Source organism: Mus musculus, chromosome 14, assembly GCF_000001635.26.
Source record: "Mus musculus strain C57BL/6J chromosome 14, GRCm38.p6 C57BL/6J".
Taxonomy (NCBI): Eukaryota; Metazoa; Chordata; class Mammalia; order Rodentia; family Muridae; genus Mus; species Mus musculus.
The window spans coordinates 103,065,071-103,080,095 of NC_000080.6; the positions used below are offsets into that span (position 1 = coordinate 103,065,071).

The window sequence follows — 15,025 nt, forward strand, 5'->3', positions numbered from 1 at the left end:
CCAGAAGAAGCAAGACAAAGTCATCGTTTAGTGAATGCAATTTCATTTGGGGCCAATGGAAAAACTCTGGACCTCACTGGTGGTGGTGGTGGGGCAGCATAGTAGTCTACTGGATCTTACACCTCTAAAACAGTTACAGCAGTGAGCTTTATGCTATGTGTAGTTCACCAAAAAGAAACAGAAGGAAGAGAAAGAAAAGAGGAAAGGTGTTGGCAGAGAGGAGACAGAGGGCTGTATGTGGTCGGCTGTGAAATGTGCCAGGGAATGGTTTCTGGTTGTGCCCTTAATGACCCTGCACCCCTTTCTACCCACTTTAATCTCTGAAGTTCAATTCTCAAGGGTTTGGGCAGTGGGCCAAGTGTTGGCTATAGTCAACAGAACAAAGTAGAGAAAAATAGAAGATGTGGGTGGGGCTGCAGCAGCAGGTATGCTTTGCTCCTCACCTTCAGAAACCAAGGGCCTTGTCACAGTCCAGCCTCCCTAGATGCACCTGCACTTGCTCTTGGCTGTCACTTTTGCAAGCCAGTGAAGCTTGCCAGGTAGAGGCCTGGCTGCAGTATCCTGCACCCCAGCAGGCTTCTGGGGTCTCTGCATCTGGGCCCGCGAGTGCCCCATCGCGGCAGCTGGGGCTGGGGTAAAGTACAGAGTGCCCGCAAACTCTAGCTTGAGTGAGGCCTCCAGCTTTGCTCCCTGAGCGCCAAGTGAACCCCACTACAGACTCCACGAGGCCTGTCATTTTCTCTTCTGTGGCTAGAGGGCGCCAGAGAAGCATAAACTAGCTTTTAAGATTTGGGTCAGGGACCATAATCTTTAAAATAAATGGCAAAGGTAATAAATGGATTCTCTTCTCTGTAGGACTAGTAGATAGTAACTTCCACGAAACTTATTTCAAAGAATAATGTCAGTATTGATACACAATCAATTTTCAGTTTTGTCTTTGGGTTTTTTTTGTTTTTGTTTTTGTTTCTGTTTTTTTTTTTTTTTTTTAAATTTTACACAATACAAATTTGAATTGCTCAATTTCCAAATCTGGAACTTGAAGTATTTTTAACTAAGAATACAGAGTCAGGAGGGCCTCTGTTTCATCTTCACCAAAACTGGGAGGCAAAGAATGCCTTATAGTCTTATAACAGTCCCATGTCTTGAAAAAGTAGTATTGGCTAATATGCAGTTGCACTCTGTATTTGTATTTTGGGTCTCACAATAAAAATAATTCCAGAGACATAAGTCTCATTTTTTTCATATGACCGCAGGAAACGGTAACAAATGGATTTAATTTGGTTTTTGTTTGTTTTGTTTCATATGGCTAGAACAAACTATATTTCTTCTGTACATAAGATATATGGAAGAAATTTGTTCTTTTATTATTAATAAAATCTGCAGTCTCCGGGAATGATGCTTTTTATCAGACCATTAAATTATTAGCTCCATGTCTTCCAGCAGAAATTCACTGTGACCCTATGTTTACAATGTTTAGTAACAACCTGAACCTACACCCAAGCAGAAGTCTAACTTGAGCTGCTCAAAACCATGTGTGGTAGGATGCACACCTGGAAGGCTGCACATCTGGTGGGTGGCTCACCTGGAAGGCTGCCTCTAGCCTTTGACCTGGCATGAGATTCACATGGCTGAATGTTAGTGCCAGAAGCCCAGATTAGACGTACATATGACATCGATAGCAAGTAGAAGGAAGAGCAGCAGCATCGACATTTGTGTCGATGGATATCATTAGGAAAAGGAGAATAAAGACTAGCGGGTATGGGAAACAACATTCTCCAGTCTGGTCCTGAGCTCTGGAGGTCAGATCTGTTTCTGTCACTGCCTGATAGGACTCTGAAAATCTGCTCAGTGGCTCTAAGCCAACACCACTTAGGTCCGAATTCAGAAAGGAACACTTTCAGCATAGCTTTGTTGTAGGGTATGTTTAGCAAATCCCATCTCTGTCAAAACCTTGACACTAACATACTTTTGTTTGACCAATGGTTTGTGCCCTTTATTTCTTTGTTATGGGTAGTTAAGATAAGGTGTGGCTCAGTGGTAAAGGCTCTAACTTATCTTCTCTAAGGCCCGAGATAGACTTTCAGAACCATTATGTGTATTGGAATTCAATTTTAAGCTAAATTCATCAGATTATACCAGCAAACTTTGTACATATATCCACAAATTTGGCTTTTATTGGGGAGCCATAAACTGGCCAGCACCCCAACTAAAATAGATTAGATTTGTTACTGTGGCACAGAGACAGGTTTATGTAAGGTAACTAAGGCAGGAGAATGAAAACAGAAGTCCAAAAAGTAACATCAGGTTATTGGAAGAGTTTAGATAGAGAGGATGCATCGATTGCTCTGTTATGATAACGTGCCTCACAGAATCAGCGCAAGGAAGGAAGGGTTGATTTTGGGTCAGGTTTAAGAATATAGTTAACATGGCAGGGGGCATGGTGGTGATGCATGCATGAGGCATATGGCCACTGCAGTAACCAAGCAGAGGGATATGAATGCTGGTGGTCACCCTGCTTTCTCCTTATTCAGTCCAGGAAGAAATCCACAGCATGGTTCTGCACACACTCAGCGTGGGTCTTCTGTCTTCAGTCCAACCTTCTGGACACACTCTCAAACATGCACTCAGAAGTGTGTTTTCTGTGGAAATTTTTAGTGTAGTTAAGTTGGCCCTGAAGATTAACCACCACCAAAGACTGTTGTAGTACATCGACAGACTTTAAGTCTCTTTTTGATTGGTTGCTATAAATCTCCAACTTAGGGGGTTTCTTCGTTTCTTTATAATTTGACTGTTTAGGTTCAGCGGCTGAGAGCACCGGATGCTCTTACAGAGGACTCAGGTTCAATTCCCAGACCTCACCTCACAGAGGGGTCCTGTGGGGATCTGATGACTTCTTCTGGCTTCTGAGTACATCATGGACCTACATGCACATGATGTATAGACATACATGCAGGCAAAACACGCATACACATAAAAATTTTTAAATCACTTTGTTTACACACAGATAGCACAAGAATTCCATTTTAGTTTGGCCTGCTGAAGCACAGTGCAGGAGCGCAGTCAGAGTCCGAGCAAAGGACTTTTATTGGTTTCTTTGTTGCAGTTTTTTAGGTTTTGTTCTGAGACAAGGTATTGCTCTATAGACCAGACTGTCTCAAACTGTAGATCTTCCTGCCTCAGCCTCCTGAGTGCTGGGATTTCAGATGTCCCTCCATGTCCAGACAACATGTTTTATCAAATCATGTAAGAAAGAGAGAAATGTTTGTTATGAAGCTGGTTTTCTTGAGAAAGACTCATAACTGTTCAAAATGAAAATAAAAACTCATATTCAGTAACTCAGTTCAAGCTTAAAGACTACTCTAAAAGAATCAATGCAAATGGTCAAAGATTGTAAATTATAAATTTCTTGATTTTGAATTAGGGGTTTACATATCATACATGTGTGTCATACATTAAACAGATGCCCCCGGGGGCTGGAGAGATGGCTCAGTGGTGAAAGGCATTGACTGCTTTTCCAGAGGCCCTGAGTTCGATTCCCAGCAACCACATGGTGGCTCACAACCATCTGGAATAGGATCTGATGCCCTCTTCTCGTGTGTCTGAAGACAGCTACATAAATAATACATATATACATACATACATACATACATACATACATACATACATAATTAAAAAATAAAACAGATGCCCCCATCGATTCTCCTCATGAGTGACTATTACAATTTCTAACTTTACTAAATTCAACCCTAAATTGAACCTTTAAACTCACCTTTGACCTATTGTAGCATCTTTGACATTATGCTGTGATAGGCAAGAAAAACTGTTAAGAAAAATCTGAAATTAGAGGCTACAATACAGTTGATGTATTTGTTTAGGGCAGTTAAGCACCTATAAAGCAGGTGAGTATATCTAAGGCCTACAAACCTAGTTAAAATATCATTACTCTTTCATTAAAATGTGGTTAGAAAATTGGTGTGTCCGAAGCAAAAAAGCATGTCGTGTTTGACAGAACCTTTAGCAACCTGGAAACCCTTCTCAGAATAGTGATTTATTTAGTTCACAGAGTTATAAATAAGAAAGCAAAGATGAGCTTGAACTTAACACGTTTGCCTGGCTAGTTATCATCCTGAAGTCAAAAAGAGAAAGCCAGCCATCACCTGCTAGGACACGTTAAAGTATCATGATGACACCCTGTTTTTTTCATTCCCTGAGAAACTTTGTCTCCTAAAATTTACAGACTTAATTTTTTTTTTTTTCCTTTTGGAAAATACATCAGCAAGGACGAAACAGCTAGAACCTTTGGCAGAGGAATCTCTGAGAATATCAGCCTCACACTACAACCCAGATAGGTCCAAAACTTTTGATAAAGGGTTTCTGGATCTGACATTTCTATCTCTTCTTGAGCTTCAGAGTTGGCAAGCAAAAAGGATCCCGTGTTCGCTTTGTAGTTCAGACCTCATGCAGCTCCTATGTGCATACACATAGTGGGTTTGCTAGGAGATCTCCAAAATACTGCCTGTTCCAGTCTCATCTCCAGCGTACGTGAGTGATCTTGGTTGCCATCACTCAGTGCAGTGGCCTGAACAGCCTGATTCCGTATGGCGTGATGCTCTTAGCAATCTTACACTTACTGGACAAAGGAGGACCGGAGGATAAATGGATTAAACCTAGCTCTATTGGTCGGTCTTAAGCTTTGAAGAGTCACGGATAATACTAAGTGTGGCAGAGGACAGAACCGGAGCAGAGCAGTCCAAGTCTGGTGATGCCGATGGCAGCACGGAAAGCATATTGTCATTGCTGATCTTTGCAACATTCTCAGAGAGGCCAGGAGAGGGCAATCATTTCCTGTAATGTCCTCATTTTTTAATTCCGCTGAGCACCCAGTGTCTCCAAGCAGAAGATTTGTGTTGGAGACTGGCCTGGGCCATGTGGGTCAAGAAAGTTCATAAGTGTTTTATTGTTGTTACGGTTTGGCTGGTGATGGCTGCGGGGAGGGCAGAAAGCACCTTTGCGCTAGAGGCATAGCACACATCCACCAGGCTGGAGTGAGTTTTGCAGTACCAGTCTCACCCTTCCGGGAGGACAGGGCTTTTTAGCGTCCAGCGCACGCGCGCTGGAACAGAGGCGCCCCGCCCCGGCCGGGACAGGGGAGGCGTCACGCGCCCGGAGGTCACACGGCCAAGCCGGCGCTGGTGCTTGGCTGGCTCCTCGCGGCGGCGCGCACGCAAGGCCGACGCCGGGGCCCCGGAGCCTCCGGGATCTCAGGGAGCCGCGGATGCTGCGCGGGGGGCCATGTGGAGCGCACTGGCGCCCGGCGCTCGCGCTGGCGCTGCTCGGGCTGGCGACGATTCTGGGCGCGTCCCCGACGTCTGGGCAACGCTGGCCGGTGCCCTACAAGTGAGTGAGACGGAGCGGGGCGGGGAGGGGACTTGGAGAGGGCGGATCCGATACCTTAGCGCGCCCGGGGACGCAGGGCACAGGGCGGGCGACACTAAGAGCATAGTTCCTAAATAGTTGGCAACTCGGGGATCCTCACCGGTTCTGGGCAGTTCAGAGTCCTGGGAGGAATGGAGAGTGACATCACTGCACGGAGTGACTTTTAGGTGCTACTGACTTGGAGAGCAGGTTAAAATGTTTTAAACACTGCAATTATTTCATGCCTTATCGTTAGCTGCCATTGCATAACATTTGGGGAGAATTTACAGGGAGCCTGCTTGCTCCCCTGTGTCCTTACTGAGCTAAATGGGGAATTTAGCTGACTGACCCGGGGAATTTCCTCCCTAGGCTAGTCAGGATCACCTTGTTGGTCCACTTCAACCTGGAGGGTAGGTAGGGCTCCGGACCTGAGGAGGTGATCGCAGTCTTTGACTTAGCTAAGTTTTGACAGCCTGTGGGGAATTGCGAAACAAGAAGCGCTCGGTCTTCGGGGTTGCGGGGGACAGGGGTGGGTGGAGTGGTGGCTGGCGTGGGCATAGTGAAGTGGAAAGAGATGCAGCTTTTGAAAGCATATGTTTTGCATAACAGAATGAGGGGCGGGGGGGTTCATGGCATGATGCATGTTCCTCTAAGGAGTTCTTAGTTCTGAAGGCTGCAGACCAAATCTGGTCCCATTTGCTCATCCTCTGTGCGGTCTTAGGGAATTTAACTCAGAATCTTCATGCTCACATACCCTGGACAGAAAACAGGAAATGATAGTAGCCCTCGCATTTCTGGTGAAAACCAGCAGTTGCCAAACTTAAATATTCATGTGTTCTGTTCATGAATTGGTTCTTCTAAATATATATGAGAGAAAAAAAAGTTTAGGGTTGAGGTTGGTTTTCATGAAAATATTCACAAGAAAAAAAAAACCTTAAATACCCAATAAAACAAGAAAGAGATTGTAAATCTCAAAGTATTTTATCTAATACCAGGAGACGGAGGCTGACTGGTCTTTTGACTCTAAAGAAGCCCCGATTGACATTCCCACCTGACAACTGGTATATAGCTGTAAGTTAGATCAGGTTTTGTCCCCGTGTTAAGATTGTTAGAAGAGCAATTCTGAGGATGGTTCTCTTTCTCACCAGGCGCTTCTCTTTCCGTCCGAAGACAGATCCCTACTGTCAAGCTAAGTATACTTTCTGTCCTACCGGCTCGCCCATCCCAGTTATGAAGGACAATGACGTCATCGAGGTCTTACGACTACAAGCCCCGATTTGGGAATTTAAATATGGAGACCTCCTGGGACACTTTGTAAGAATGCATCTTGATCTTGTAGCTTTACTTAAGTAATTCAGCTATTACTTTGACTTAAATGAGTAGTCAAATGGTTACTAGGTCATATTAATTGATAACTTTGTATGTGCGGGTTATGTGTGTGTGTGTGCACCTGTTCACAAGCATCAAGTGGCTGGAGGCTGCTGGGTGTCACTCATCATATCATTCCCTTAGGACAGGGTCCCTCACTGAACCTGAAGCATACATTTTTGTCTAAACTGGTTGGCCAGTGAGACAACTCCTGCCCTCAACACTGGGATGACAGACACAAGTGGAAATGACTGGCTTTTAGGTACGACATGCGTGCTGGGGATTTGAACTCAGGTCTTCATGCTTGCATAACAAGCACCCTTACCCATTCAGCCATCTCTGCAGCCTGTGATATAGTTCCTAGCACCTTTATGTTGGGAGTCAGGAAGAGTTAGTTACCACTGGATCGGCATGGAGCTGTGCAACTGTAATCTTGGGACTTGGAAGGTCCTAGCAAGAGCATCACCATTCCAGAGTCAAGCTGGGGTACAGGATACCACTGTCTCAAACACAGAGCAAAGGCTGCCATGAGGAGCATGTGCCCTGCCCTTCATCTGTTTTGCTGTGAAGAGTCTTGCAGTGGGCGCCCAGACCTTAGCACAGCTGATGCCTTCTGACCTAAAAGCTCAGCATGTAGACCCCAACCCTGGCTGAGACAAGAGCAAAGACTCAGTCTATCATGGTAAAGAATTCTGGGAAAGTGTCTAAATGTATGAACCGTGTGTGTGTGTGTGTGTGTGTGTGTGTGTGTGTGTGTGTGTGTGTAAAGCCAAGGTTGGTAAGGCTCATGGCTACACACCTGGACAAGTTTCCCAGGTTAGCCCTTTGGCCTGTGAATACAGACTTTCTGTTGGCTTGGACAGTCCATGTGTTCTCAGGAGGGGTTACCTTGCAACAATCTCAACCCTCCTTGCATACTCAGCTTCTAGGAATGAGAAGAAGGTCACAACAGACAGGAATCACTTCTTGATCTCCAAGTTCTGCTGTAGGCCCCTTCCCGGCTCAGTGAATCACTCTGGGAGGCAGGCACACTCTGGAACAGTCCCAAAGGCTTTTCATGTTTGCCATATTCCTTAGCTTCGAGAGGATTTCAAGTGTCCTTACACAGCTCACATGTGTGCTGAAATGAGCCCTAGTTGCCAGGACAAAAGTGATGGGTGCCTGCAGCTTGAGGGGCCATGGTGTCACCACCAGGATAGTGACACAGAAGTATAGCCCCTTTGAGCGGTTGTTGTGCATGGTGAGCATTTGTGGGGCAGCAAACTCTCTCCCGTGGGTGACCTGGGCCTACGGTTACCTCGCAGACGACTTCACACGTGTTATCCCTACACAGAAACTTATGCATGACGCCGTGGGATTCAGGAGCACACTGACAGGCAAGAACTACACAATTGAGTGGTATGAACTTTTCCAGCTGGGCAACTGTACATTTCCCCACCTCCGGCCTGACAAGAGCGCTCCCTTCTGGTGTAACCAAGGGGCAGCCTGCTTTTTTGAAGGAATAGATGATAAACACTGGAAGGAAAACGGGACACTGTCAGTCGTTGCAACCATATCCGGTAAGTAGGGTTTGATGACGGTACCAGTGAGCAAGTGGAAGATTCCATTCCTTCACTGAGATCGCAGCCATCCATGTTCTGCCTCCTGGTGATCATTTGTAGTCTGTACTTCCGGTTCCATTCCACACGGAGCCGACTGGATCCTGATGTAGAGCCTTGCTAGGAATTGCGAGGCTCATCTGCTCTGTCCATGATAAACATGAGTGAAACAGATGCTGTGTATAGCTAAATTGGAATCCAAATAGATAGCAGTTAGGGGATCCATAAAATGCCCTATTAGGGAGGCCTCTTAACTGTGTCTGAAAAGAATTGTGGTTATAACTTATTTTTACGGGGAGAAATACTAAGGATTTGCTGTTTCTTGGCCTGTCTTTTTTCTGAGCACTCCACTTCGATCACTTACTGGCATCTCCTGAGAGAATCATTACAGTTCTCCCCATTGTGCAGATGGCGAAACTAAGATACAGGTTAAAGCTATCCAGACAATAAGTGGGATTCTGGTCTTGTAGGAGAGCCTTGCGGGCAGTTCTCTTTAAGAACTTCAGGACATTTCTGCTGTTTTGTATTGGGAAGTTGATGACGCAGCAAATTTTGCCTTCCTGGCATTATATGTTGCAGATTCTTTTGCCATCAGAACTCTTATCGGTAGCTTATTACGCGACCATGGATCACATTGACCTTCCTGGCCCATTGCCTCTTCTGGGTAATTCAGGGCCAGCTCATACTGTGTGTGTGAACCTCACTTTATACAAGTTGGTTGTCTACCGTGCTGGAACGGAAGCACTCTTTGTGATGCTAATGATCCCAGGGCTGGAGGAAAAGATCTGGCTATTTCTTAGTTTTTACACAACACTTTAAGACGTGTTAACTCAAAATTCAGTGTGTGTAGGGGTGGGGGTGGGGGTGGGGGCTAAGACTTTCCTTAGGTCACAGAGCTGGATGGAACAGGCCACAATGGAACCTGCAGTCTTTTTTTTTTTTCAGATTTTATTTTACATATATGAGTATGTATTTTATTTTATTCATATGAGTACACTGTAGCTGTCTTCAGACAAACCAGAAGAGGGCATCAGATCCCATTACAGATGGTTGTGAGCCACCATGTGGTTGCTGGGAATTGAACTCCGGACCCTTGGAAGAGCAGTCAGTGCTCTTAACCACTGAGCCATCTCTCCAGCCCAATAGCCTGCCATCTTTTAACACGGCCACCACTTTTCTGACCTTCCTTCTACTTTCTAATTCACATGACCCACTTATCCCAACCATGAAAGCTCATCTCTTTCAGCAACACTCAGTAAAGCCAGTGGCTTCTATCTTACATCCCAACCCAGTTCATAACCTCTTTTCTTCTTCTCCTTTAAGCTGGTAATTCTATCAAACACTGATCATTCTTTTACTGTAAACTGCTTTAATTTCTAGAATTTGAAGCTTGTAAGTGCGTTCTTCGTCTTGCCTGTGATTCACCCTTTCCCCAGACCTTGTCTGGATGTTAGGACACAGTGTTTGGGAGTCCAGCTTTTCCAGGTGACTTCCAAAGAGCCAGGCCTCCAATGCTAAAGCAGATTTTCTAACACTGCAGTTTTGTGGCCCTAATTGTAGTAAAGGAATCCAGTGGGATCACTCAGCACATGAGTTCTTCATGAACTCAGTCTGGTGGAGCCCAGGAATGGTTTGCTGGTAGTAAGATTCAGGGGCCTCGATCTGTTGTATCTCTAAAAGCCCTGGTAAGAGCATCACTGGGCAGAAAAAACAGCATTCTCTTGAGTATTTGGAGAGATTCTTCTGATCTGGTTCGAGGTGGTAGGAGAAGCCTTAGCCACCAAGGAGTCTGAAGCCAGCACAAACAGTGGCCAGTTTGGTTGACGGGTTAGAGGGATTTGTGTAGTGCGTTATCAGTAGCAGCCCAGCAAGCAGAATACAGGAGGAAGCGGGTAGCTGGTATTCACGTGTGTGAGAGAGGATGCATGTCGCTTAGCTGTGACAGGGCAGCAGCTCCCTCAGCAGCCCTTTGTTCCCACCAAGCATCCATCTGCCCTTTCCCTTGTTCTTACACTGTCTTTGCCTTTCCTCTTTCCCCACTTCTGGGTCTTGCTTCTCTTTTCTCCTTTGCTTCTGAAGCCAGGATGTGAACAGAGAAGAATGGCTTCGGTATACGTATACTGACACTCTCCGTGTAGTGCTGACCTTAGCTTAAATACGTATAGAATTTTAGGAGTCCTCTGTCTACCCCCATTGTGTCTTGTATTTGCAGTTCAAAGGCCTTAAGAATGGAAGAAAACGTGGCCAGGCTTGCAATCCTGTTGTGGGCTTTGAAGTTTTAAAAGTATTTCTTATTCATCCATTCTGGTCTTAATGGCATTGGAACTTTTTATAAACAGTTTATTTTGTTGTTGGTATTTTTTTCTTCTTAACTAGGAAACACATTTAACAAAGTGGCCGAGTGGGTGAAGCAGGACAATGAAACTGGGATTTATTATGAGACATGGACGGTCCGAGCCGGCCCAGGACAAGGGGCCCAGACGTGGTTCGAGTCCTACGACTGTTCGAATTTTGTCTTAAGGACATATAAGAAATTGGCTGAATTTGGAACAGAATTCAAGAAGATAGAAACAAACTATACGAAAATATTTCTTTACAGTGGAGAGCCTATTTACCTGGGAAATGAAACATCTATTTTTGGGCCCAAAGGAAACAAGACTCTTGCTTTGGCCATAAAAAAATTTTATGGCCCCTTCAGACCGTATTTGTCAACCAAAGATTTTCTGATGAATTTCTTGAAAATTTTTGATACAGTGATTATACACAGACAGTTCTACTTGTTTTATAACTTTGAGTATTGGTTTCTACCAATGAAACCCCCCTTTGTCAAAATAACATACGAAGAAACCCCGTTACCTACCCGACATACAACATTTACCGACTTGTGACAACTTCCACTCTGCTGCTCTCCAGACAGCAGCATCCATGTTCTTCCAGGGCTGTGTCTACAGTGGTGTCTTTATTCACCTTCCCTCCCTGGGGCTCACTGTTGGAAGTGCAGTATCTGGACATTTCAAGACTCTTGCAGAGTAGCAGAAACCGTAATTGTACTGGCCAAAGTGAATGGGTTGTAATCGTTATTTGAGAATTACTCCATCTCAGCTATGGAGAGCCTTTGATCCCAAGGTAGCATTTTTCTCGGGCTACTTTTTCTGTTACAGTAGTGCTGTTTCGTAGTTTAAGGGTTTTTTTTTGGGGGGGGGGTCATCTAAAGAATTGCTGTTTTTATAGTTATTACCGCCTTAGGTTCCAGGTCTATTTTCTATTCACAAGGTTTTAAAACCTTGTTTGGACTCTGTTACTGGAATAGTGCCTCTAGCCATGGCAAATACAGAAAAATTTTTGGCTAGCTGGCTGTTGTGACAGAAGCAATTTAACATCTCTAGATTTATGTCCTTACCTCTAAAGTGATTCATCTACCAGGAGTATGTAGATTGGGGGCACCTATGTAGGCACAGGAAGGCACACGGAGTGCATATACGGTGTCCACTGGGACTAAAAGAACACAAACTGCCATCCTTGAATTTGCCTGACGTACGTACAGGCCATCCATTCCTGGGTAATTGCTGAGACTTTGAGCTGGCACAGTACACATTGCTTCTTTAGTACAGGCCATGGAAGCTTCTGGCTCCAGACATGGCTAGGTGAAGTGTCCTTCTGACTTCCTGTGCATGTCCTCTGGTTTCTCTCCCACCATCATCAGAGAGAGCACACTTTCCTGGAAAGGACAGAAGTTTGTCAAGGGCCTTTGTTAGCTTGCTATGTTGCTTTTAGGGGCATTAGACAGGCTATCAAGCTCCTGTATTTTGATCAGTTGAACTCATTTTGTTTTCCTATCTAACACTAGCATAATAATGGAAAAGTCTTTTAATATAGAAACATGCCAGTTATTAATTTCCTAATTTACTAATAGCTGGCTGCTTCTTGAGACATCAGTACACTACTGTGTCTTAAGAAGTCTCATCTACGTATCTGCTGGCCCAGATGTCAGGGCTTAGCAAGATAAAGTGACCTGGAATTAGGTTCTCACTCAGGATACACTGGAGGCTTTCCAGCACTCTTCAGATTGTGGCCTTTAGACCGGTATCTGTGCACCAAATGTTACCAGTCTGTGTTATTGTTCAGTCTAATAAAAAACATAAACAAAACAAAAAAAATAAACTCAAGAAAAAAACCAGGGCTTGCATCTTGTATCTTTGATCTTATTTGTCCAGGAATTTACTTTTTATTGTTTGAAAGTATAAACCCCACAAAGCAAAAGCAAGCCCAGATGACTGGACGATCGCTCGCACACTGCACTGCTCCGCCAACCCCGAAGAGGCAGGCTTGTCCTCACAGAAGGAAGGAACCATCTTCCACTGCCTCTGGTTTATCTGTAACAGTACCCGTACCAACCCAACAGTGTTGCCTCTTTGACCTCAATGTCTTCAGGATGTGGTGTGAAGAACCTTCACACCACTACTATCTACTGGCTAAACTCAGGCAACACTCATCTAAACCGTATTCAATTACTATGGAAAAAGTAGAATTTCCCAGCTGCCTTGAGGTGACAAGCTGAGATTTTTGTCATTTCTAAAGCACAGACTTTGGTTTGCAGCAAGGGAGGTGTGGGGCATGCTAGATTCTACTGTGTTAAAGAGCATCAGGGGGCTATCCCCAAAGCTGTTGTCTGTACCTGAAATATGGTCTTCTAGCTGGGCTGCCTTGTCCGGCCTCAGTGGAAGACAAAGCGTCCAGCCTGGAAGAGATTGGGGGCGGGGTACTCAGGGGGCCCCCACCCGCTCAGAAGAGAAGGGGACAGGAAGGATTGGAAGAGGGATTGCCTGGGATGGGGACAGTGAGCAGGATGTAAAGTGAATGAGTTAAAAAAAAAATTAAAAGAAAAAGCATTTTGTTTCTTTGTAGAGAATGTTAGGAAATGAAACGAAAGTACTGGAGAGTCAGGTAGTGCTGGCAGAGCCACGAGTCACATGATTTCCCAAGAGTTCATCAAGCTGTGAAATAGATTTACAAGATAAGAGACAACGCTGTATCGTGATTCAGAACCTCTTTCAATCAGTAATTGGGAAATCAAAGTGAGTGGGCAGAATGGGGTGTCTCCGACTCTGAAGGCTTTAGTACTGCTTCCGTTTCCAAAGTCCGCGGCCAGGTTCTTGTAGGTAAATCAAAAGAATGCAATTCATGGGCCAGGGGTTTCACTACAGACTCATAGGTGGGAGCTTAAAAGAGGTGCCATTCTTGTGTAGCGGAGGAGATTCTGGGATAACACGAACTGCTTGTCTAGAGGCTTTTGTGGATTTAAAGCAAAAACCAGAGCGTGGGGAATGGAGGAGCCCATTGGCTCGGCCATCAGTGAGTGAGTGCTGCTCTACAAATCCCAGGCAGGCATGGTCATTAGGGAGGAAGGTGGCTCTCCCTTCTGCAGAGGGTGAAGGACATTCTCAGGTTTTAAGCCAAGGAAAACCTTTACTTTTCGGGTCTCCTACCCTACGCTGCCTGGCCAGTTTCTACCTCCTGCTTTTCACCTACAGACTCAGCTTTGTTGCCGTGAGTTACGGTGTGTTTCTATCTCTATGTCAGTTCAAGTTATGAATGTGTAATATTTCTTCTAAGAGCTTGAATATTAGGGCTTCACCCATTAATCTGGCTCATTAACAGGTAATTTACTGTTACACATAGAAGCCAACAGCTAAAAGGTGAAATAACTATCGAGTACTCAGAATCTCTATTCAATAGTGGCTCCCTAGACAAATCAAAAAGAAAAAAAATTACAAGACTCTAATATTTGGGTCAAGTGCAAACAGTAACAGTTTAGTGCTCAGCCCTAAACACGACATCTATCATCTCTCTCCAAGGCTCAGTGAACATATGGAAGAGACAGCAGAAATAACCCAAGTGCTAGGGGGGTGGCATGGCACCGTGAAATGCTGCCATCTGGGCAGGCCATGGCACTCCAACTGTGCTCTGGAACTCACAGCAGCACGTTTACCTGCCCTAGATGGGGTTGTAAATATTAAGTCATTGGATGGGGATGGAGCTCAGGAGGCCACACCCTTCACAAACTACCAGCAGCTTGTACAATGGGGGAAGAGAAGTCAGTTTCTCCGCTGATACTGCCGCTCCTAGATTGTCCATCTTTCAGTAACCTCCCACCAGCAGTTCATTAGAGCATCTCTAATTAAACATAGTGGATCCCAGGGGGTGGGGGCATGAAAGTAGAAGGGAGTTTGGCAGAGTGGATGGCAGAGTAAGGGAGAGTGAAAATAACCCAAAACACATTACATAGAAAGTGTTTAATAAAAACAGTACATCTTCAGTTTCCCTAAGGTGTGCTATGTCTAGTGGTACTGAGCCTAGGGGTGTGTGTGTGTGTGTGTGTGTGTGTGTGTGTGCGTGCACACACTCTCCTCTCTCGCTCACACACACACGGAAGGGAAGAGTTCTCCCATTGAACCATTATATTCCACGATCATTTTTAACTCTGTGAAGCAAAGTTAGCCTTCAAAATAGCTTTAAAGTCTGTTCCATCACACCCGGCTGACTTTTGAAAAGAAACACATTTTTACCCTTTCATGGTCTTCCAAGTGCCTCCAAGAGTTTCTTCCTTGTTGGAACTATTTAGGTATTTGCATTTTGGCGAGCTG

At 44.9% G+C, this 15,025-nt stretch overlaps 1 protein-coding gene across 1 annotated transcript; it reads left to right on the plus strand.

Annotated features, from left to right (window-relative positions):
- Positions 1–5,145: 5,145 nt before the first annotated feature.
- Positions 5,146–12,560, plus strand: Cln5 (ceroid-lipofuscinosis, neuronal 5). Its single transcript, NM_001033242.1, has 4 exons — positions 5,146–5,397; positions 6,564–6,729; positions 8,117–8,342; positions 10,758–12,560. The coding sequence occupies exons 1-4, from the start codon at positions 5,276–5,278 to the stop codon at positions 11,267–11,269; spliced, it is 1,026 nt and encodes a 341-aa protein (NP_001028414.1). The 5' UTR covers positions 5,146–5,275; the 3' UTR covers positions 11,270–12,560.
- Positions 12,561–15,025: the final 2,465 nt, after the last annotated feature.

Bases quoted from the DNA above. Each gene is read 5' to 3' on its own strand.
- Cln5 (NM_001033242.1), top strand. From the start codon at position 5,276: ATGCTGCGCGGGGGGCCATGTGGAGCGCACTGGCGCCCGGCGCTCGCG. The intron at 5,398-6,563 runs GTGAGTGAGACG...CTTTCTCACCAG, and splicing joins CGCTGGCCGGTGCCCTACAA to GCGCTTCTCTTTCCGTCCGA. The intron at 8,343-10,757 runs GTAAGTAGGGTT...CTTCTTAACTAG, and splicing joins AGTCGTTGCAACCATATCCG to GAAACACATTTAACAAAGTG.